At 46.2% G+C, this 23,333-nt stretch overlaps 1 protein-coding gene across 1 annotated transcript in view; it reads right to left on the reverse strand.

The window, feature by feature from the left end:
• Positions 1 to 23,333, reverse strand: part of LOC121614733 (metabotropic glutamate receptor 7) — a 208,639-nt gene that overhangs the window by 77,686 nt on the left and 107,620 nt on the right. The window contains exons 3-4 of the mRNA XM_041948770.1: positions 8,530 to 8,665; positions 7,896 to 8,050 (exon numbers count right to left, since the gene is read on the reverse strand). Of these exons, the coding sequence (XP_041804704.1) occupies positions 7,896 to 8,050; positions 8,530 to 8,665 (291 nt within the window). The remainder of the gene's footprint in view (positions 1 to 7,895; positions 8,051 to 8,529; positions 8,666 to 23,333) is intronic.

Consider the following 23,333-nt stretch of genomic DNA (forward strand, 5'->3'; position numbering starts at 1 on the left):
GAATGTGAAAGAGAACATCGTGATCTTTAACACCTCCGAGATTTCTTTTCGTAGCACAGACGACTGAATTTAAAGCCTCGAAGGCTAAAGAGCTGGTGGAGGCTCCTGGTGGAGGCTCCTGGTGGAGGCTCCTGGTGGAGGCTCCTGGTGGAGGCCTCAGCCAACACCAGCTACATGAGGAAGGGAGGCCAGAGGTCAGAGTAACCACACAGGCAGACGTGTATCGTCATGTGAGGCTGTCTCTGTTGCTGGTGATCGTATGAGCCTGAAGTCTGTTCGTCCTGCAGCTGAATTCAAAAAGCAGCTGCTGAACTTCTGCTCACGACCTGGCTGAGTGTCAAACGTGTGTCTCAGGTGTTTCTGCATGTATCTGCTCATGTCACAAGCTGCCAACAAAATAACATCATCTTCATCATCGTCACCACGAAGCAGAAGACATCCAAAAATAAATGTGAAGCCACCTCCACCAACAAACACATGAAGCTGTTTAACTGGGTGGAGATAAAACAGCAGAAACATCATTAAACTGCAGGTTGTCTGTAATAATGGACTGTGTGTTGTTTCCATATTAAATATGCATTACTTAATATATACAGTATATTTTAAATAACTAAGTCGGATGGATTGTCAAAAATCTGAATCTGCTCATCTGGTGACGCTTTAAGACGATCCCTGACTTCAGCTCCTCTGCATCATCACACCATGATGAAAAATCAAAGCCGGCTTTATTCCTCGCTGAGCAGGTCACACCTGACGAAACGCTCTCAGGACACCTCACCTCATCTCTGCAATCCAGCACAAGTAATGGATTACATTCCTCTTTACTGTAATCAGCTCCAATAACGGTGCTTTAAACATCTTTATATCTTATCATGCAGGCAGTCCTGCAGGCTGAAGGGATTTACTGACCATCAACAGCTAGCTTAACACACACCTGTGGCTAACGCTAGCAAGCTAGCTAAGAACATGCAACATATGGAAATGACAGTTTTAGGATTAGTGGGATTCACATTTCTCCTCTTTAGCTGAAGACGAAGCGCCTTCACCTCAAACCCTGAACACATCTGGACACGTCTGTCAGCTGACTGATAATTAACTGCAGGTGTTGCTGGAATTAACATGTGGCTGAAACCTCTCATCACATGACGGGAACATGAAGTCAGTCACATGTTCCAGTCGTCAGTGCTCAGGACGGACGTCATGCTCACGTTCTGCTGCTTTGCTTTAGCTTCTCGCAGGTCCTGCTCACACTGTGCAGACCACAATCACAATATTATACATATATACCAACATCAGGTGAACATATACTATATCCAAATAACACATGCTTACACGTGTGCATGTTAATGCATGGATTTAGTGCACGTATTCACATATGAACTCTGATAGAAGCTGGCTGACACACCATCGATGCCTGCAGCAGCACGACTCTGTTCAGACTCTCTGTCTTCTGTTTTCTGCGTTCTCATGTGGGATCAGACGCTTCCTGTTCAGACAAAGTTCTTCTCTACTCGACAGAAAAATCCAAAAATACAATAACAAGCAGCCGTGAGGGGTCACAGCTAAAGCCGGAGCCTCTAATGGCCAGAATGAAAAGAGCCAAAAATGCTGCTGGGGCCCGAGCCATCAAACGGGACACAAGTCAATTACTGGCCCTATTTAGCTGAGCCTCGAGCTGAGGAAACGACTGAGAAAAAGTCATCCAGAGCTGTTATTCAAGACTCATCCTTCGTTTGGAAGGAAACTACAGCAGAGACGATGAGGCACGAACACGAGTGAGAAATATTAAACCTGAAGTTTTCCTGAATACGGTGTTACAGTCTTAATTTCATACCGTTTTAGAAAGCAGTCCACATGCATGGAGGGTGTCGTCTCTGGAGTCTGCTAACAGAGGGACCCCCCCTCCGCACCTGAGACTCACCTGTCCCTGACTGAGAATCTAGCAGATTACTGTTGGATGGAATCATTTCCTCACTTGAACCTGTTCGTGGATCAGCAGTAAACTTCAATGTGAAGATAAGTGAAGCGTGGCTGTGATGAAGAGCAGCAGATCCTTCATTTACTCATCAAACAAACGATCAGCTGACAGGATGAAATGTTCAACAGTAGATTCACGATTCATCCAACTCTGAACCAGCAGCAGCATTAATTCAACTCAGTTCAACTCATTTTATTTATATATCACCAGATCACACCTGAAGCCGTCTCAGGACACTTTAGAGCAGGTACCAGACTCTTTATCCACAGACCAACACCTCCCTCATGAGCAAACACATTAAAACGTCACGTCATGTTCATTTACTGATAATATTCATCAGGTAGGTTGATAATAGAACTGTATTATTATATTATTCTATAAAAGCAGCTCTTTGAATCTTCTATCCTTTAGATCTAAACATCTTATTTCACTGGAACTGAAGAAGGTGGACACGGTGGGGACTGCAGCGGGTGGAGGAAGGTGGAGTGACGGTGGCTGAACATGTGACAGGTGAATGTAAGAAAACGAGAGATGTGATGATAGAAAAAGACAGGAAGAAAAACTTTGGTGTGAAGTGGGGGGGGGGGGGGGGTGTTTAGCATGCTCAGTGTCAGAGGCTAAGCGTCTCCTCCGCCCATCTCTTTGCCGTTTGTCAGATTAGTGTTCAGTCTCACACGGCGACCACGGGAATGCACTGTGACAGGCTGCCACAGAGCATTCCCCCTCAATTAGACGAGCTCTCCAGGAAGCGGCCACGCAGGCCGGCGAGAGGCGGGAAGCGAGCCTGCGGACCCCAAACCGTCAGCGACGCAATCACTTCTTCCAAATGACTGCATCATCGTTATCAGATTTTTATTCAGTATTTCAGGGCTCCGGCTTCTCCAGTGTGACGCTGCTTTGGTATCTAACATGCTCGCTCATACCCTGGGTATGATCTGCACATGTGAACAACATATCCTGCCTTCAGAAGCCTCTGATAGAGACCAGGACCCTGACTGCCAACTCCTGATGCAGGTTTCTGTCAGGAAGCATGTGAACATCATCATTCAAGATATGATCAGAACAGCGTAGCAGCACGCATGCTAACACGCATGCTAACACACTCTCTGTACGCTGAATGTCTTTGTGTCGTGGACTGTTGGTGGAGACACTCGAAGACGTCAGCCTGGAGGACGTTTCGCTGTTATCTGACCTTTCAGCAGCTGCTTAATCCTAAGAGTCGTGTTGTTTACCAGCGTTTTGAGCAGACATTGAACGCACCGCACAGACAGACAGAAGCAGAAAAGAAAACGAGCGTCAGCGAATTGAGACAATGAGAGTTAACGTGTCAACAAGCCGCTGCTGCGAAAACAAGCAGTCATGTGATTCATACGCTGTCTCATGCAAAGCTTCAACTGTCAGAATGTCACGACCACATGAAGATACACTGATCTCACTTTAGACAAGTCAACACTGCAACTGTCTGCATCCTTAACATGAGGTCAAGCACAGGTGTGTCTGCAGGTGCAGGTGTGTCAGGATGTGCAGGTATGTCTGGGGGTGCAGGTGTGTCTGGAGGTGCAGGTGTGTCTGCGTGTGCAGGTGTTTCAGGATGTGCAGGTATGTCTGGGGGTGCAGGTGTGTCTGGAGGTGCAGGTGTGTCTGGAGGTGCAGGTGTGTCTGGATGTGCAGGTGTGTCTGAAGGTGCAGGTGTGTCTGGAGGTGCAGGTGTCTGCAGGTGCAGGTGTGTCTGCGTGTGCAGGTGTTTCAGGATGTGCAGGTGTGTCTGAAGGTGCAGGTGTGTCTGGAGGTGCAGGTGTGTCTGGAGGTGCAGGTGTTTCAGGATGTGCAGGTGTGTCTGAAGGTGCAGGTGTGTCTGGGTGTGCAGGTGTGTCAGCAGACTGAATGTGCAAAAGGCTGTGGTATTTACTCATTAGCGTAGTTTTCAGCGTTCTAAGCAACATCACATTTGAAGAGCAGAGCGTCGCTGTAATGACAATAATAAAGGTGAGTCCTTCCTGAAACAACGTCTATGATGCCACATCACAGGTGGTCACAGCAGCATCAGGTCATCCAGCTGCATCAGATAAACAGCAGCTGACTGCAGCGGTGCGTGATCAATAATCTGTAATCTTAAAGCCGGTTTCTACCGCGCAGCCCTGTCACACTGTTTTCTGACTGATGCATTTAAAACGCTTTGTCGGATCGGGAAACATCAGTATCAAACATTACGTCTTAATTCCTCTGTAAAATGGTTCGGTTCATAATGCGTCTCCTGTTTCGTGTCGTTTGTCCTCTGCAGCTGCCTCCAAGCGAACAGACGCAGAGTCAATTTCAAAGCGCAATAAAATGTCACAAATGGAGAAATATAAACCTTCATATTGAGTCAAACACATTTTTCTGTGTTCACATGAATCTCACGTCTGCAGCCGAGATAATATAAACAAAGATAATAGAGAGAATCTGTCTTCTCCGTGCTAACGGTGAGCTCCCAGTCACTTCCTGTTCTCTCCGGCTGATGTGTGCAGGAGAACATCCATCTTGGCGGACGGCGGTCATGTTTTAAACATAGAGGCAGATTAAAATCCACATCCTCCTATCTCCCGCGTACACATGGGTACACTGAACCCACCAGCTCTGCGTTTCAAACAAAGAGGATGAAGAGGAGTGGGTGGAGGAGGGGAGGGAGGGGGGAGCGGACGTGTAGGCAGACATCCATCCACCCAAACTCTGTGCTGCAGTCAAACCTCTGCACTGCTGCGTCTTCGTGTCACATGGATCCATGAACACTGAGATGCTCACACTGATCCCAGTCTCCATCTGTGCAGTAAATATGAAGCTGCAGCCAGTTAGCTTAGCTTAGCATAAAGACTGGGAACAGCTAGGTTGGCACAAACTCCACCTGCCAGCAGCTCTCACTCATTAACATCTCATTTATTCTGTCTGTAGAAAAGGTGTAAAGACGTGAATTTGTGGTGTTTCAGGGAGTTACTGGGATCTAACGCTGGTTTTTACTGACGATAAATGGTGTCGCAAGAGAGCGACTCTGCTTCTGAACAGAAATATTTTTTCTATTTTTCAAGTCAAATCTCGGCCTCGTCAAACCTGCCTCAGGAACGATGTGTTAACCTGTATTAGCAGATGAATGACTGATGATCCGTGGCATCTTGCTGCTGATTGGACGTCCTGGTGGACGTCAGGGATGGCGTGCGTCAGCTCGGTGGAATCCGTTACGTTACGCTGCATGTAGTCCATTTGTTCAGTCCTCAGCAGCCTGACATTTAAAGCCTGAGATCTGTGGATTAGGGGGCGGTTTTCACTCCGGGATGTGGATCCGTCTCAGCTGGATCCTGCAGACTCAGCAGGTGTCCTCTCCCACGGGGGGAAACTTCCCACAGCCCTCGGTCATCATTCTGTGTTATTTCCTCCACTCTCTCTGTTATCAGTGGCTTCCTCTCACTCCTCTTTGTCCTTTCTCTCCTCTGTTCCCTCAGACTTTCACTCTTCATCTCTTATTCCGTCTTCCTCGCAATTCCTCTCGTCATCGTCAGCTCCTGTAGAGAGCTGTGTTCTGACACGCAGCTCTAATTTGCATTTACATGACAAACACGCGTTGGATATATTTTCTGAGGTCTGGGAAGACGGAGAAAGGGAACGCGACCTTTTCAGTTTGGAACTAAACCACAAACCTCGCAGGAGGTTTAAATTAGATTTTCATTTCTTTCTAATCACAAGCAGCCTGGATTTAAAGCGAGAGCGACGCAGGAGGCCTGTCTCATTCTGTTCAGTAACAACGCCCACAGCAAATACGTTCTGAAGCGAACATTACGCTTTATATCAGGTTATATTTGTTATTAACATAACGAGGAAGTGCTGTGAACTGATCTGCCTGGCAAGATGAGATAATGTTGGAGCTGAACGTTTGTTTAGTTCTGTATGAAAGTCATTCTGAGGAGGCAGAACCCTGACGTTCTCCATACCTGCTGAGGGCATCCAGGTGTCTTCACAGGTACGCTGTTCTTACAAAGTGACAAAGCAAAAAGCAAAGTGTGTGGTTCCCAGTTACTCTCTAGCAGAATTCAGGAGCAGACTGGGCAAACTGAGACTGAGTTAACTGGTCCAGTTATTAAAAGGTGGTCTTCATGACACGTCACGTCCCTGCAATCCAGATTCTAACTGACAACATCTGGAAGTAATCCAGTCTGATTTACCAGCACAGTCAATGTGAGGTACTGACGGCAGGATTATCTTATCTTATCTTCACAAAGCAGTGGGCCACTGCAGACCTGGTCGACCTGTTTCCCCTTCAGATGCATGCAGGGGTATTAAAACGATGACGGTTAAATGTTCTCATTGATTTCACTCTCATGTCTGTTTGGTAGATTTAAAGCTACAGCCAGCAGCTGCTGCAGGTTAGCTTAGCATAATGACTGGAAACAGAGGGAAACAGCCACTTGCTTTGTTTTTTGTGACTGAAGAAATGAGACATGTTCATAAGTGAGTTTCCCCCTTCCCAGTCTTTATGCTAAGCTAAGCTAACTGGCTACTCTAATATTCTATGAATGGATGGAAAGAGAAAAGAAATTCATTTCTCTGTTGTAACATTGATGCTCAGCTTGTTTCATGTTTCAAGTGTTTTGTGCTGACGGGGTGAATTCTGATAAATGAGACTGTGTTGAATGGAATTAGCACGCAGGTGGGCAGGTAATATCCTGACAAAGAAAACCTGCCCAAAGTGCTCAGAGAACGGGAGAATTGTCAAGGCCCTGCAGGTCATTTGTACCCAGCGCTTTAATTTGGTCACGAGTCTCATCATAAAGCCAAATTCCCTCCACCTCACCTCTATCTTTCCATCCAACACCCCCTGATTGAATGGGCCTGTCGACTGCCCGTCACGGCCCAGTATCCTCTCCTACCGTCTTTATGCCCAGAAAACGTCCATTTCCATAAATCATTTGTCAAAAGCGAGGGGACAAAAGGTATTGCAGAGCACATCGAAGGGGACGGTGTTTATTAGCGCGCCACCGACGGCCCCTAAAGGCAGATCCAAGGTCACCCTGAGCTCCTCGATGCTGGAGGGCCGCGAGCTTTTCAGAGTGCACCACACGTCTGTGAAAGATGTTTCTGAGGCGCAGGAACTGATGCTACGACAAAACATTGGCAAAAGGATTAGTGAGGCTTTTATGTGTGTGCAGAGGATTTTGATTCCAGCACAGAAAATCAGATTTGGCTGCTTCTCATTAACTCGTCGTTGTAAATCAAGAAAAAAAGAACAAAGGATTCACTTTTTATTTGAAGTCAAAACCTTCATTTTAACAGAACTGCCGCAGCGAATGCAGCTTTCCCTCCTCGTCAACAGCTTTGTTTGATGCGACTGCCACGCTCGGAGTTGTCTGTACTTACTAAACTGTGCTGTGAGAGTGATGCATGGAGCTCTAAACGCTGTCATTAGCATGAATGAGGCAGTCGGCTTCAGCCTCGCCGTCAGAGGCGTTCGGTCGCTGCGATTCTGCTGAACTGACTGAATCTGTCCTTACGAGCCTGACTGCACTCGCATGTCTGTACAGTTTACACAGTATAAAGCTGGTTAGCTTAGCTTAGCATAAAGACTGGAAATGGGGATTCTTTATGCTAAGCTAAGCTAACCAGCTGCTGGCTGTAGCCTTTAATTTACAATGTGCACCACAGGTGACGCTCACTGTCTGAGGACAGAGGACATGCATGGACAGAGGGATGACTTCTGTCTCTGTGCTGCAGTGACGATGGAGGCTCTCTGGCAGGATGATGGTTTATAATCATCATCAAGGATTCGTCTGCAGGTTTGTGTGACAGGAAACCAACAAACAGGAAAGACTGAACGTTCTCCGGGTTTCTCAGGACGGAGGAGAACGTAACAACGTAACACACGGCATGAAGAACGGCGTGCAGATGAACCTACCGCTGATGGTGGCTCTCTTCGGCAGAATGGTGACGGCTCCCACGGCAGCGTCCTCCAGCTGGTGGATGGGACTGTTCTTGGCCCCCCAGCTGTCTGAACCGATCCACAGGAAATGACCCACCTGGTCCGCTCGCTTGCTGGCATTCAGGATCCCCCTGGTGTCAAACACACGCCATCAGTGAGTCACGTGTGTGTGTGTGTGTAGTTTTTATCATAGTGCAGAACTGAACGTGCATCTGATGCTTTAATCAGTGTCACACAGTGAAAACTCCTGCAGCCAGTCATCAACCAGAAGCTAAAACATCTGTTTTATTTTGAGGAAATAACTAACACAGTGACATAAAAACACTGATTAACCACTGGTTCTGGGTTAACCAGTACCAATGTTGGTTCTGGGTAACGTTAACCCAGTGTTGTGTTGTTATTGCTCACTTTGACCCTCTGGTTTCAGTGTGTACGCAGGTTTAATGGAAACAGGATGGAGGTGAGATGGTTTATTCAGTTTCTGGCTGAATGCACCTCGTCCTTCATTCTTAAAGTAACTCCAGCATCCACTAAATGAGCCTGCACGCTCTTCATCATACCTGAGCTAAACATCCAACTGAACGGTGTTCACATGAGGTGTGTTCTTTACCTGATGTCCTCATCAGAGGCGAACAGGATGACTGCCCGGGCGTAGCGAGTGTCCAGCAGCAGACGGATGATTTTATCGAAGTCGGAGAGTTTGTGGTCATGAGGGATCTTCAGCGACTGAGCGATACAGATTCCACCTGAACACACGAAGCAAAGGGCGACATTAACATACAGGAAATCCTCAACCTCCTGTTAAAATATGCTGTGTTTAAGAAACATCCTGAAAAGAGTTCATCCAAAAGGTGCAAAAGTGGCAGTGAAAGAACCTTAAAGAGGGGAAACGCTGCAAACCTTGAAGGAGCCGAGCAGAAGGAAACGAGCTCCGCCTGACATTTCATGAAACGACGACTTTTCTGCACACACTCGCCTTAAAAGTGTGAGGAAACAGGCTGCGAGAGCTCCGGGCTGAGACGCCGCTCGTTTCAATAAATGTCACTCAGCTGCACAAAAAGCGTGCAGCAGCTCTTCCTTTTCTCTGATCAACGCGCAATCATCTCCTCCTGCTGGTCCACGACCGAGAAACTGTGACCCAGAATCTAGTTTTTGGTCAGAACGCTGCATTCATTGTTTCTGACATCACACACATGATGTTGTAGGTGGAGGCGAACAGGGCGCCATCACCGCAGCGGCGTATCAGTCACAGCTGCGTGTAACACTGCAGCCTGTGAACAGGACTGAACTCTGGAGCACCTTTACTCAGAAATCTGTCCAGGAGATCCTGTAGATCCTGTTACATGTTGGAAATAAAGTCATTAAACGTCATTCAAATGAAGATTAGTTTCTACAAAACTTAAACTTTTCAGGTAAATTTAGTCCAGAGTCCAAAGTTTAGCCCAACACAGCAGAGCTGCTGCTGCACACACAGCCAAGCAGCTAACGGCTAAACACATGATGCTAACTGCTAACTGCATTGATAAAGTGCTTTTCTAGTTCACACACACACACACACACACACACACACACACACACACACACACACACACACACACAGACCGCAGAAGCTAATCGTCTGATTGGTGGACGACCTGCTCTCTCTCTCTCCCGGTAATGACTGTTGATTTTTGGGCGCTGTGTCTACGGGCGCTGATCATGAACCTTTACATCTCATGACTACTTCATAAAGATTTGTTAGCGCAATCATGCAAATCAAGATTCTGACCCACTCAACACTGTGCAGCAGCCACGTGATGACAAGGACAGCGGCAGTGAGTCCGAGGATTTCAGTCCTCCATGAAGCACCAATTAGATCAGACCAGTTACAAAGGGCGCCTGGTAGACCAGGACTCGCACTGACACTGGCAGTCTGCGGGACAGACGGGAGATAAATGAGGGAAATTTAATTAGCACACAATCTGCTCATTAAATAGCAGAACAGGTATCAGTTTGGAATGCCTGACATCACCACATCCTCCACAGACGTCAGGTCAAAAAGACCGTCTGTGGACCTAACGGAGGAGGTCAGGTGACGTCATGATGTCCACTGCTCACTTCCTGTTTCCTACAACCAGGCACCAGGTGTTGAACGCCATCGTTCACAAACCTTAACCACGTCACTACAGCTGTTGACTTTACTTTGCTGGTCTTGAATCTGATTTATCAACATTAATTAAAGTAAAACTTTTCCTCCAATAAATGTGATTGATTCTATAATTTATTAAAAGCATTTCGAATTGTTATTGAATAATAAGATGTGTACCGTCAGACACAAGCAGCAGATGTCATGTTCCCACTTCCTGTGTACACAGGAAGTTAAGAGACAAAACAAGTGACATCACTTCCTTGTGTCTGAAACACGGGGTCGGCAAGGTTTAAGATCAGTAAACAAGGAACAGATCAGTTTCTCGGACCAGATCTTTGAGATGGACCGTTTGTGATCAGGTTGGTTTTGTGAGTCATCAGTCTACCTGCACGGGTTGCTGCGGTAACGACACAGGCGTCAGTAACTACGTCCACTGGCGACGCGGCTTTCCAGCACAGAAATGGAGATCCATCCTGTTGTTCTCAGAAAGTGGTTCTCTGAGTTTTCCTCCACACCGCTCTGGATTCTGGTCTACCGCTCTCTGATTGGCTCTGGACTGAATCCCGTTGAGAGTGACCAAAAAAAAAACCCAAGCTGAATCCAATTTGACCGCCAAGAACGTCCTGACTGAGAAATCCGACTGGAATCACGTTGAAACCAGCTCCAAATGTGTTTAGATCCGTTTGGGAAAACTGTGATTTCATGTGTTTGTTTGCTGTCCAGACTCTCCGGATCTGGATACGTTACAAACCGGATCAGGGCTGTCAGACCTTCATTTCCAAAGCAAACAGTCACAAGCTCCCCAAATTCAGCCCGAGCTCCTTCCAGAAGAGAAACGTTCCCGCCTCTGACCTCTTCACCACTCCAGTCCGTCTTCATCAGTGGCGTCCTGGTGGACTGGAATGAGGACTGTTCGTCCTCACAGGGAGGACATGTTTTTATCTGTCCCTCCAGTCTTCACTGTCTTTATCTCCACTTTCATCTTTGTTCTCTCTGCTTTTTCTTTCTTTCTGCATCTTCTCGTCTTCTGTCTCTCCTTTTCCTGATTTTCTGTCCCTTTTTTCATCTTAGTTCTTATCAGTTCTGTTTTTCTCTCCTTTCTTCTGGTCAGTATTTCTTTATTTCCCACAGTTTTGTTTGTGTAGAGGTGACTTGTATGAACATCATCCTTTGAATACACACGGTTCTCCTTCTCCATCCTTTTCGAGTCTTCTGTCTCATCAAGGAAATCGAGCGAGTAAAAGAAAGTACAGCTAGAAGCTGATCCTGGGTCAGTAGAGGAGGCACAGGATATATTTTACTGGCGTGTTGGTGACAGTCTTTAATCTGACAGGCTATCGATGCAGCGAGGTGTTTATCTGAAGCCCGAGCGACACATCGATCAGCCTCTTATTGTATCTGTCACTGCTGGGGGGGGCGGCAGTAACGTAATGTGTTTATGACCGCACACTTCCACACGGCAAGGAGAACAAGCTCATCAGCTCCCGTTGCTCAGAGACGATCATCAAGCTGAGTAAACTCTGAAAATGACATTTTCAGATCAAACCTCATCACGTTCCTCCACCGCACACACCGACACTCAAACTGCTGATGCTGCACAATGATGGGAATCCTGCTGATCCCTCATATCACAATAAAGCAATCAACAGAAGCCCAAAACGAGTCAAATATCGATTTCTGCTTCTCTTTTCATCAAATCAACAGTTTCCACTTCTGTTTAATCTGCTGTCTCGTTTTCTGCTGCAGGTCTTCACACAGAAGCAGCTTCCAGCCTCAGTGAGACGAAAATAAAGGTTCAATGTAAAAATGCTCACATGACGATGCTAACAAGCTGATGTTCAGCAGGTAGAACAGGTACATGTTTACCGTATTCACCATCTTAGTTTAGCAAGCTAGCATGTGAACATTCAGCCCGTCCTGACCAGCAAACAGCCGTGTCGACGGTCAGCAGGTTAATACGTCAGGCAGCGACGGCGCGCTGCGGCGGCTACTCTTCAGCAGTCGTGTATGTCATCCTGGGAGTTTATCGACCAATCAGCTGTTTAGGGATGAGCATGTGTTGAATGTCTGCCAATCAGCACTAAACACAAAGTAGATCTGAGGCTCTATTACAACACATCCTGATGGGGGCACGAATGTCTGAACCATCCAGTGGTGGTTGATGGTTCAGTCCGGACCGACCAGCTGATGGACCAACAGACAGACTTTAGCCTCCGTACAGCCGCGCTGCTAACAGGCTAACACTGCTGCAGCTATCAGAGCCGAGTTGTCGTTGTGACTTCTTAATAAAGTATCTTATCACCAGCAGTTGTCAACAAGCAGGTTTGTTGGTGACATTTACTGTGAAAGATGACACTCGTGAGGACCTTATTGTGGTTTTCTCATCGGATTTTGAACCTTTTTCCTCTGCTGCTCTGTTAATGCAGGGAAGAGACAGACATTTACAACCCTCTCGCAGCTCGCAGTCAAGTGAGAGACAAACATTAAGTTGACAGACAGCCCTGCTTAATTAGCTTCTTCAGTGGCGGTTGATGTATTACCTCATCACGGTGCTTTAGGGGCATTCACGGCGTTCAGGGAAAATAAATGTTTGCGACACTGGATACTTCTCATCATTACCAGCTGATATATGTGCTCTCCCCCCACAGAGGGTGGGCAGCTGCAGCCATTTCAGCAGAGTCCATCGAGGGGGGTGATTAAATGCCATAGATACTTACGTACTTACTTGTAATTGAGTATTTTGACATTTTTGTGTTGGTGCTTTTACTCGAAGCTGCACTAACTGATGTTTTAGTCATCGATTGATGTTCAACAGCTGTTTGTTCAACATCCAGCAGCTCCAGAACAACATGATGACCGATGTGGAGTCGTGTTTGTGCCACCTGACGAGCGTCAGTCCAGTACTCTCCCTCTTTTAGCTCTGTGTTTGGTCTCCTCCAGCTCTGTAGCTGCTAAATGCTGCTCTGTGCTCACTGTTATCCTGCACAACTGCAACACATTCGGCTTCCTTTGATCACACTGATGTTTGCACGTGTGCCACCAAATCCTTCCTTTGGCTTCAAGAAGGCTAAAGAAGACGACGAAGACAAAGAAGACAAAGAAGACAGGATACTGGTTCCATCTGTTAAAAACTTCATGTCAGCCTTGACGATACTTCACCGTGACTCCTCGTCTGAAATTCAATTGAGAAACTGAAGCGTTGAAGATGAAATAAGTCTGTGAGGAAATGGTGTTTGATGTGGGCCACACATCTTATTCAATGAATAAAACATTTGCCATTGGGTGAGCAGTGGTCAAAACCACGATAACCCCCCCAGATCTCATATTTCATTAACGTTACATCTCTGTCACAGGACTATTTGTCTTTGTGTGATCACACCAAAATGTTTATTGATGGTAAATTTTCTTTGCCTCTTACCGCAGAGTCAGAGTGAAGGTGGAGGTGGAGGTGGAGGCGAAGTTGGAGGTGAAGGTGGAGGTAGAGGTGGAGGCGAAGGCGAAGGTGGAGGCGGAGGTGAAGGTGGAGGTGGAGGTGAAGGTGAAAGTGGAGGTGGAGGTGAAGGTGGAGGTGGAGGTGAAGGTGAAGGCGAAGGTGGAGGTGGAGGTGAAGGTGAAGATGGAGGTGGAGGTGGAGGTAAAAGTGGAGGTGAAGGTGGAGGTGGAGGTGGAGGCGAAAGTGGAGGTGGAGGTGGAGGTGAAGGTGAAGATGGAGGTGGAGGTGGAGGTAAAAGTGGAGGTGAAGGTGGAGGTGGAGGTGGAGGTGAAGGTGAAGGTGAAAGTGGAGGTGGAGGTGAAGGTGAAGGCGAAGGTGGAGGTGGAGGTGAAGGTGAAGATGGAGGTGGAGGTGGAGGTAAAAGTGGAGGTGAAGGTGGAGGTGGAGGTGAAGGTGAAGGCGAAGGTGGAGGTGGAGGTGAAGATGGAGGTGGAGGTGGAGGTAAAAGTGGAGGTGAAGGTGGAGGTGGAGGTGAAGGTGAAAGTGGAGGTGGAGGTGAAGGTGAAGGCGAAGGTGGAGGTGGAGGTAAAAGTGGAGGTGAAGGTGGAGGTGGAGGTGGAGGTGAAGGCAAAGGTGGAGGTGGAGGTGAAGGTGAAGGCGAAGGTGGAGGTGAAGGTGGAGGTGAAGGTGGAGGTGAAGGTGAAGGTGAAGGTGAAGGCGAAGGTGAAGGTGGAGGTGAAGGTGGAGGTGAAGGTGGAGGCGGATCTACACAACAGGAAGCTCAGTAAAGGTGGGCCTGTGTAAGAACAGAATATCTGACTGAGTGACACAAACACACTCGCAGCCTGAAGCGTCCCACATGTCGACTGAATGAGGCTGAAGTCAGACGAGCAAACAGGAAAGTTTTCAACTTCAGACAGCAGCACATTTAGAGAAGCAAACTTTGGCATCTCTGGTTGATGAGTCTGGTGGGACCACTTTGGAGTGACTGCAGTCAGCGTTGAAGCAGATTATTTACACTGTTCTGAGGGCAACATAAAAAGATAAGATACAATGAGCCTCTATGTCAACCTGTAATGAGGAACAACTGGACGAATCATAAAGGTGCACACAAATCACAGCTGTGCTCTTTGTTCTAATCCTCCTATGTATCCTTGAAGTGCTCCCATCATGCCTCAGTGCTGCATCAGTTCCACAGGATGTTCTATCAGAGAACAGACCACAGGACGGCTGGAAACCAAGGAAAATGCTCCATGAAAGACTTCCTGCCTCCAGCCAAAGAGTTTAAAGCAGGATACTCAGCAAAAGCTGCTCGCAGTTACAAGGAACCAACCGAGGAACCATTATTAGGATCCTGCCGGAGGATCTCGAGCAGCGATCAGGCTCACAGGAAGCTGCAGATCACAGAAAATCATGAAGATCTTTAAAATCGAGCAGTAAAATCTTTAAACTGACCCGAGACACAGCAGCACAGAAACACTCCCTTCATCCACACATTCATTATAGTTTCTAACGTCTCCTCATCAACGTTAACTCATCACTTCCTTTAGGTTTTTCACATTAAAAGTCATCATGGGATGGAAGTTGAGACGCAAAGTGTTCACGTCTTAAAGAGCAGCCTGGTTCTCTGCCGCTGATGTGTTTATTATTACACACATTAATCACATTACTCCAGGTACCTTTGAGTCAGTTTCTCGTTGAGCTGGACAGAATTATTCTAAATAAAAGGACTCATGAGTGTGATTGTATGTCCTCTGAGCCAGCTGCACATATGTACGATCCACCATCGCCTGCTGAGGCTAAATGCATCAAAGTTCACCAAAGCTGAACTCCACGTGAAGCCAAGACGCAAATCTGCTTATATGTTTCTCTAATTTCACACGTGTGACCATACCCGGACCGCTAAAGTCCACCCGGTGGGTCACGTCTGCGTTCGGTCCGCGACGCGTCCAACACAGCTGATCACAGAGCAGATCGACAGGAAGTGAGACACGGGAAAGGTGGAGAGAATCCAGTAAATTTTCAAAATAAAACATCCTGTGCTGATTGTACATCAACAATAAACACAATTAAAACAGCCTTCTGACCCACGGTAATACCAAGGAAACGTGACCAAACCCGCCAAATCTGAACAAGTCAACAGAACCAGGCAGGAACACTCAGGGTTTCTGTTGAAGACATCTCGTCACGTGTATAACGATAGTGATAAACTGACTCCATCTGGGAAATCAGGTGTCTCTCGTCCTCGACCCTGGTTCCAGACACCACGTTTGTGGTTTGAGGAATTTAACAGCATGAAAACATACCTTGAACACTCCTGTAAAGTTTCCGGCGAGCGTCCAAAGAAACTCTGTTAAATGTCCTTCTAATGGACACAGGTGTCACTGATCAGCAGCCAACGGCTTCTGGAGGATTCCCAGCCAGACAGCCTGACACTGACACCCCCGCTCAGAGCCAGCTGAGGATTTATCTGTATTACCCACGACTAAACATTGATCCAGGTGATCATTCTTTGCTTAAAGTATGTCCACTGTGTGTGTGTGTGTGTGTGTGTGTGTGTGTGTGTGTGTGTGTGTGGTAGGGCCATGCAGTGGACTGAATTATGGCCTCGTTTCACTGAGGGTGGGAGTTCTGGCAGCGAGCATCAAAACTTGCAAGGTCGCGGCGTGAGGCAGCGCCAGGATGTTGTCAGGGCTGAATGCTCAGAACGACCGCTGCAAGTGAACACGGTGTCGGGATCCAGAGAGCTTATCACAACCCCATCAGTCTGCGGGGGGGGAGGGGGGCGCCGAGCCGGCCCGGACCGCCTGCAGACGGAGGTGCATGGGGGAGACGAAGAAGTCGATGAATATGAATAACTGTTGGTCACGTGACAACAAAAACAAATATAACATGAGCTGAAACCTGTGATGGATTCTCTTCTTCTCTCTGAACTCCAACACAAGAAAAATGAATCTTTACTCAGAAGTTTCCCCTCAGAGTGAAGTGGTCAATATTCACACCAGTTATTGATCTGAAATATATATGATCAGAATGAGCCTGGAGTCATACTCTTATAAAATACTTCTTTTAGCATTAATGAACATCTCAGCTGACTGGGATGTTTCTCAGACTGTTCAGGGAGCTTTCACAAGCTAAATAACAAACTTTTTATGTCCCTCTCAAAAAGAGGGATGAACTTTTTATGTCCCTCTCAAAAAGAGGGATGAACACTCTGTTGTACGACTACTCAGATGTCTCGATGACATAAAGGCCTGGATGGCTATGAATTTTTTAAATTTTAATGAAAAAAAGACAGAGGTGATGGTTTTTGGTGGCACCAGTGGGCCCCCATTTGTAAATCTTGGTTCCATGTCCCAGTATATTAAGCCCACCGTCACAAACCTTGGATTCAAAATGGACATGGATCTCAAGCTTGACCATCAGATTAGCTCTGTCGTTAAATCGAGCTTCTTCCAGTTGAGGCAGCTGGCCAAAATTAAATCAGTTCTTTCCAGGCAGCACTTTGAGACAGTAATCCACGCCTTTGTGACCACTAGGCTGGATTACTGTAACGCACTTTATGTGGGGGTTAGTGGGTCCTCCATCGGCCGTCTTCAGATGGTGCAAAACGCTGCTGCACGTCTTTTAACTGGCACACGCAAACGTGAGCACATTTCTCCCATTTTAGCCTCACTACACTGGCTGCCAATACCTTTTAGGATACATTTTAAAATTCTTTTATTTACTTTTAAATCCCTCAATGGCCTTGCCCCGCCCTACCTCTCTGAGCTGCTGCAGCCTTATTCACCCCCCCGCTCTCTCAGGTCAGCTGATCAGCTGCTCCTGAGTGTACCAAAAACCAGGCGCAAGCTCAGAGGTGACCGTGCCTTTGCTGTAGCAGCTCCAAAACTATGGAACGATCTACCTCTCCATATCAGACAGGCCTCCTCTCTGTCTGTTTTTAAATCCCATCTGAAAACCCATCTTTTCTCCCTGGCTTTTGACACTTTGAGATGTTGAATGTATCTATTATTTTATTCCATTTTTTTTATTCATTGTTTTATTGTTATTTATTTTATTGTGTTACTGTATTTTATTTCTTTTATTCTGTTTTTTATTTTTTTTTATTTTTATTTTTTTATTTTTTTTTTTTTCTGTACAGCACTTTGGTCCACCTTGGTTGTTTTTTAAAGTGCTTTATAAATAAAGTTGGATTGGATTGGAAATAACAAACTGATCTCTGCTGCTGGCACCGAAAACCACAATGAGTCAAACACACTTCGGCTCAGTACTCAGTCGAGTTAAGCACAAGCAATTTTAAACAAGTTATCACAAGTGGAAGCTCCACCAGACGCAGAGGGGACCATGATTTCAGGATTAGGAGCTTTGGTGTCATTTTGTCACTGAAATGTTTCTGAAGTCACTTCCTTCCTGCAGCCTCGTCCTCTCTGAGAAAAAACAACATTTTTTCTTGTATGAGAAGAAACAAGTTCTTCTCCTGCAAGAAAATCTTCCTGCCAAAGTTTCCAGAGTCGTTTCAACATAAGAACAAAGTACTGACCCCAGATGTGTCACACTGAACTAACTAAAGCAGGAAGTTATGGACGGAGCCAGGCGACAGGTGGAGGACGGAACCCGGACTTTGACCCCCCTGTGACAGAAAACTGGATCACACTGTTCTGCTGATCTGAGGGACCTGGGGGTCCTGAGGAAACCGTTTCAGAGGAGTGATCCTCTGACCTCGAGCGACACCGTTTCATTCTCTTCTTCCAAAGCAGCGACAGTGAACGCATCACTGGAAAGTGCCTGAGCCAGACAGGAACACACACACACATGCACGCACGCACGCACGCACGCACGCACATCTATGACGCTGCATTCAGTGTGGAGGCAGAAAGCTCTTCAAACTCCCCCCCCGATGCACTTTCTGTGTTCCACTGAATGTACCTGCTCGAGTTTTCTGCTGGAAAAAAAAAAAAAAAAAACTGTTTCAGAATATTTGAGGAAGCCTGACAGGAAGAACGGCGCTCTTCCTCAGACAGGAGGAAGAAAAGGGGATAAAGTGAGACAGAGTCTTATATAAAAGACAGAAAAGTGTCCAAATGCACAGATTCACTCTGATCTGTTCAATTTAATTCAGTTTTATTCTTCTGATCTGATCTTACTCACTGGGCCTGACACCAAAGTCCACAGATGGAATTCATCTGGGTTAGACTCCAGGAATTAGACTGAGCCACATTTTCAGTTATAATCCTTAAGATTTAATTATTACACTGTCAAAAATAGACAAATATTCAATGTTTGAGAGAAATACTTCCCAATAGATTCAAAACCCAGTTTGCAGAAGCTTCACATTCCGTCAAGATAACCCAGATCAGGATTAGCAGAGAGCTAACGTAGCTGGAAAAATGATTTTAATTAGATTATTATTCAGCTCAACAGCCGAAACGTGCAAATTTGATTTGGGGTCATGTGTAAATGGTGTTTGAGGAAGCTGATTGGATTAAGACAGATTTTTGTCAAGAACGTGGACATTATCCCCGAAAGCCTCTAATGTAGAAAGTCTGAAGCGTTCTCTCTTTAAAACTGTCGAAATGTGTAGAAACATCATGCATATTTCACAGCGTTTGATCAAATAAGTTATAAATGGTTTGCTTTGAGAGCAGATGGATCAGAGAGAGACGGAGAGACGCTTTCATCATCGCAGCCATTTTACACTCGGGCCATCAGCAGAATATCAAAGCGCTGCGTTTGTATTCGTCCAGAACAGGCCGAGTGTGCTTGTTAGCGATACGCAGGGAGCGCAGTGGTCGACTGCAGGTCAGATGTATTTGCATACAGCACTTCACGGCGTTTGGTGACGATTCACAAAATGTCACAGAACTCAGCAAAACACTGGAGTGAAGCAGGAAGCGTGACGGCGATCGTTTGTATTGATCCTCTGCTGGAAACACGTGTTTGTGTAACATAAAGGCGTCGTTTTCATCACTCAGACACATGAAACACAGCAGCTGAGCCTCACTGATTTCTTTTAATCTACATGAGTCCCGCTGCAGGAGCTGTGCAGATAAACAGAAGCAACAGTCAGAAGCTAAAACCTGCTTTCAGAAACAGAAACGTCTTCGATATTCTGTGAATTTATCTCGACCTTTGCTGTTCCTGGCGCATTTGGCCGGACACTCGAACACATCGAAGTTCAATTTTCTTCTTTGTGTGACGTAGTCAGACATGTCTGCGTGTCAGCTGGAGCTCCTGCAGCCGGACAGCGTGCTGTTTCCTGTTTTGTCTTTGTCGCTGTCAGCTAACGTCGTGGTTCAACACGTCTTTCCATGAGTGAAGCAGAACTGGCCGTTGATCGTGGACGTCTCAAAGCTAACCGTCGTGTTTCTGTACGTGATGCTGAACATCCTTCATATGAAAGATGGAATGTTCCCAATAATTACTTATCTACACATTTGATTCACTTCTCAACATTTTAGGCAAAAGCAGTTTTGAGAGGCCACAAACTGCCGCCGGTCGAGCTCGTGTTCATCATGAACGGATCAACAGCAGCATGTTACCCGTAAGACAGAAGAGATGAGACGTCTTTATCCAGATGATGTTTTTAATTCTGCGTCTCTGAGACTGTTGATGCAGGAGCAGATCTAGATCTATCTATTCATTCTGACTCTATCACATAAATCATGTCACACTATTCTCAACCACTTCCTGTCGTTTAGCCGATACGGCCGGAACAGTTCAGTTGCACCACAGCTGAACCACGTCAGTAAGATCCACCGTCACCTGATGACGTAGCCTCGTGTCAGAGTCTCTGACTCCTCTGAATCCTCCTCATTTCTTCTTTTCTTTGAGCTCATGATGTTCCATCAAGGAAACGATGCAGGAGTCTGCTAACAGCTCTGTCAGGCTGTATTTAGCCTTTAGCTCACTGAAGGCATGCTAACATGCTCACAGTGACAATGCTAACATGCTGATGTTTAGCTGGTATGATGATGATTTTCCATGTTCACCATCCCGAAAAAGTCCTCTGAGGCTTCAGCTCCATCTAAAGCTCCCCCCGTCGAGGCTTGACCAGATACGAGCCTAGTTTGACTGGACGGATTGAGCAGAGGGATGCGCCAAGACGAAGCAGCGAAATAAATGAAGGCCTAAAGTGGGTCAGAGTGTCCGAATGCAACTGAAGTGGAAACATAACGTGAGCCGAAACAGAAGCCAGCCTGACGCCGTCCTGTCTGCTCCTCTTCTACTGGATCATATTCTACAGGTGTTTCCTGCTTCATCCTCACGTCCTGCAGGAAACGCAGCAGGACGTGACAGAAGACTAAGTGATGTAAAGTACGTCTTCGTCAGGCTGCGATGAAGAAACGCTCCAAACAATTCGTTCTTCATGAAACCCTGTGAAAGCTGGTTTTTATAAATATTCCGGAGCGTTTCTAACCATGTTTGCTGCTCGCAGTCTTCTTCTTTGCAGCGATGCAAACGATGAGCGAGGTGCAGGATGTTAATATCTGTCCATCAGTGAAGTTATTCATCAGAATGATGGTTCAGCTTCTGAAATGTGACGTTTTCCTCTGTTTTCTAAAGGTCATCATTCGGTTTTTGGGCTTTTTGTTGGATAAAATAAATCATCTGCAGATGTCACGTTTGGCACTGAGAACAAACATTTGCCACATTTCACATTTTTTGACGAACAATGAAAATATCAAAGGAAATATAACGACCAGGGTTACTGATCGTGATTCATTGAGAATCTAAAGGCAGCTGTTTGGTGATGGTGCCAAGTGATGACTGCAGAGACTCGTCAAATACTCAGCTGCATGACAACAAGCATTCGTGAGATTGACCTGTGAAATATTAACGATGAAGCACCAGAAAGAGGAAGAGGAAGATTTGGAGAGGCAGCGACACTTTTCCCCAGCGGACTTCCTGAAATGATGAAACATACAGCTGAGAGCGTTCCTCTGCTGCTTCTCGCCTCTTTTCTTTTCTTCTCCTCTGCTTTCATCCATTCTTTCTGTTTCATTTCTTCACATTTGTGCTGCAGTGAAGTGAAAGCACGTTCCAGTCCACATCTGCATAAAAAGGCTGAAGTCATTCCTGAAACGCCCACAAACTGAGGTAATGAGGGTTCATTCAGTAAATCTCTGTGTGATAAACATGTTCTTTATATAGACTTTAGCTAAAGAAGCACAGGCGTGGATCATAATGTGACCTCTACCATCAATTAAAAGCCTCCACAAAATCTTTGAATCACAGAGAATTCACCATCAGAAACATTTAGCTTTATCTACACTTTGACGACTAAACATCAGATACAAAGTACGTGTTTAACAGAATGAACACACAAGGGTTAACAACACAGAAACGCTATCCAGTCCACAGCTGTAGCATGAGCTAAGTGCTAACATTAGCATGCTAACATCCGCACATTGGCAATGCTAACATGTTGATGTTTAACAGGTAAAATATTTAGCATGTTCACCATCTTAGTTCAGCATGCTAGCATACCAATATTTGCTAATTAGCAGTAAACACACCGCTGAGGCTGATAGGAGTGTCGTTGGTGTTTCAGGTGTTTGTTCAGAAACCAAATTATTCCGTTTCATCTCGCAATCAGCAGTCGTTAGGATTCATCCTCTGGGGAACATGAATGTCTGAACTAAATTTCATGACAATCCGTTGTTGAGATATTTCAGTCTGAAGCAAAGACCAGCCAGCAGACTGACGTCACCATCCATCGAGCCATGCTGCTAGCGTGGCTATAAAACACCTATAACAGACAAACGCCCGTAACAGAAGCTGTCCATCAAACTGTCTGTTCTCTAATTGAAATCGTAGCTTATGGCAGTCATGATGCATCTCAGCGTGCACACACGCCTCCATGATCATTAATGAAAAGTGACAGGGTGGCTGGTTGAATCAGGGGTCAGTTTCCTGTGTGAGATTCACCAGAGAAAACCTGCAACTGCTAAATGCTCGTTAACGAATCCACTGATTGATTTCTGACAGGTTGGAGCTAAAGACAAGCGACAGACGAGCAGCTAAGCAGACGCCGAGCAACGTTATCTTCGTATCTCGACATCTCCAGCTTGTTAGGTATTCAACATCGCTAGCTGGTTGCTAACTTTGTCTGTCAGTTGCTAACGAGCTGCAGGGTTGTTTTTGGCTATAAACGGCTGCTGGATACAAAACGGTTAAACTCAACAGTACAACAGACCAAAGCATCGATTAGTGAGTGGCTAAAACGCTCACAGAAGTTTTGCTTTGACGCTTTTTAAGGAAGATCACAACATTTTCAGAAAAAAACATTTTATCCCAGCTCTCAGTGCCATCGCTGCTGCAACATGACACCTTCTGTATGTAGCCACAAGCGTTTCGTTCAGGCCGACTCAGGTGGATAAAAGTCTCAAAGCAGGTCTGAGAAAAAGATGGTTCTGGTTCAGGTTCAGGTCTGGACTGGACTGCATAAGACCTGAATGTACACGGACAAACCTGAACGTCAGCCAAGGAAACAAAGACTCAATTATTTCAATGTTTACAGTGTTTGTTTAAATGCAGGCCTGAGATGTACAGGTGTTACTACACCTGCTGACACGTCTGTGAGTGTGTGTGTGTGTGTGTCTCTGTGTGTGTGTGTGTGTGTCTGTATATGTGTATGTGTGTGTGTTTCTGTCTCTGCGTGTGTGTCTCTGTGAGTGTGTTTAGACTAGTGTGTCTCTGTGTGTGTGTGTGTGTTTCTGTCTCTGCGTGTGTGCTTGCAGTCATGTGTGCTCTGCTGAAACCTATCAGACATCTGATGGTCAGGATCAGGACCTCTCCTCCTCCTCCTCCTCCTCCTCCTCCTTCTCCTCCTCCACTGAGACAGAGCTGT

This window comes from Chelmon rostratus, chromosome 2 (assembly GCF_017976325.1).
Source record: "Chelmon rostratus isolate fCheRos1 chromosome 2, fCheRos1.pri, whole genome shotgun sequence".
Taxonomy (NCBI): domain Eukaryota; kingdom Metazoa; phylum Chordata; class Actinopteri; order Chaetodontiformes; family Chaetodontidae; genus Chelmon; species Chelmon rostratus.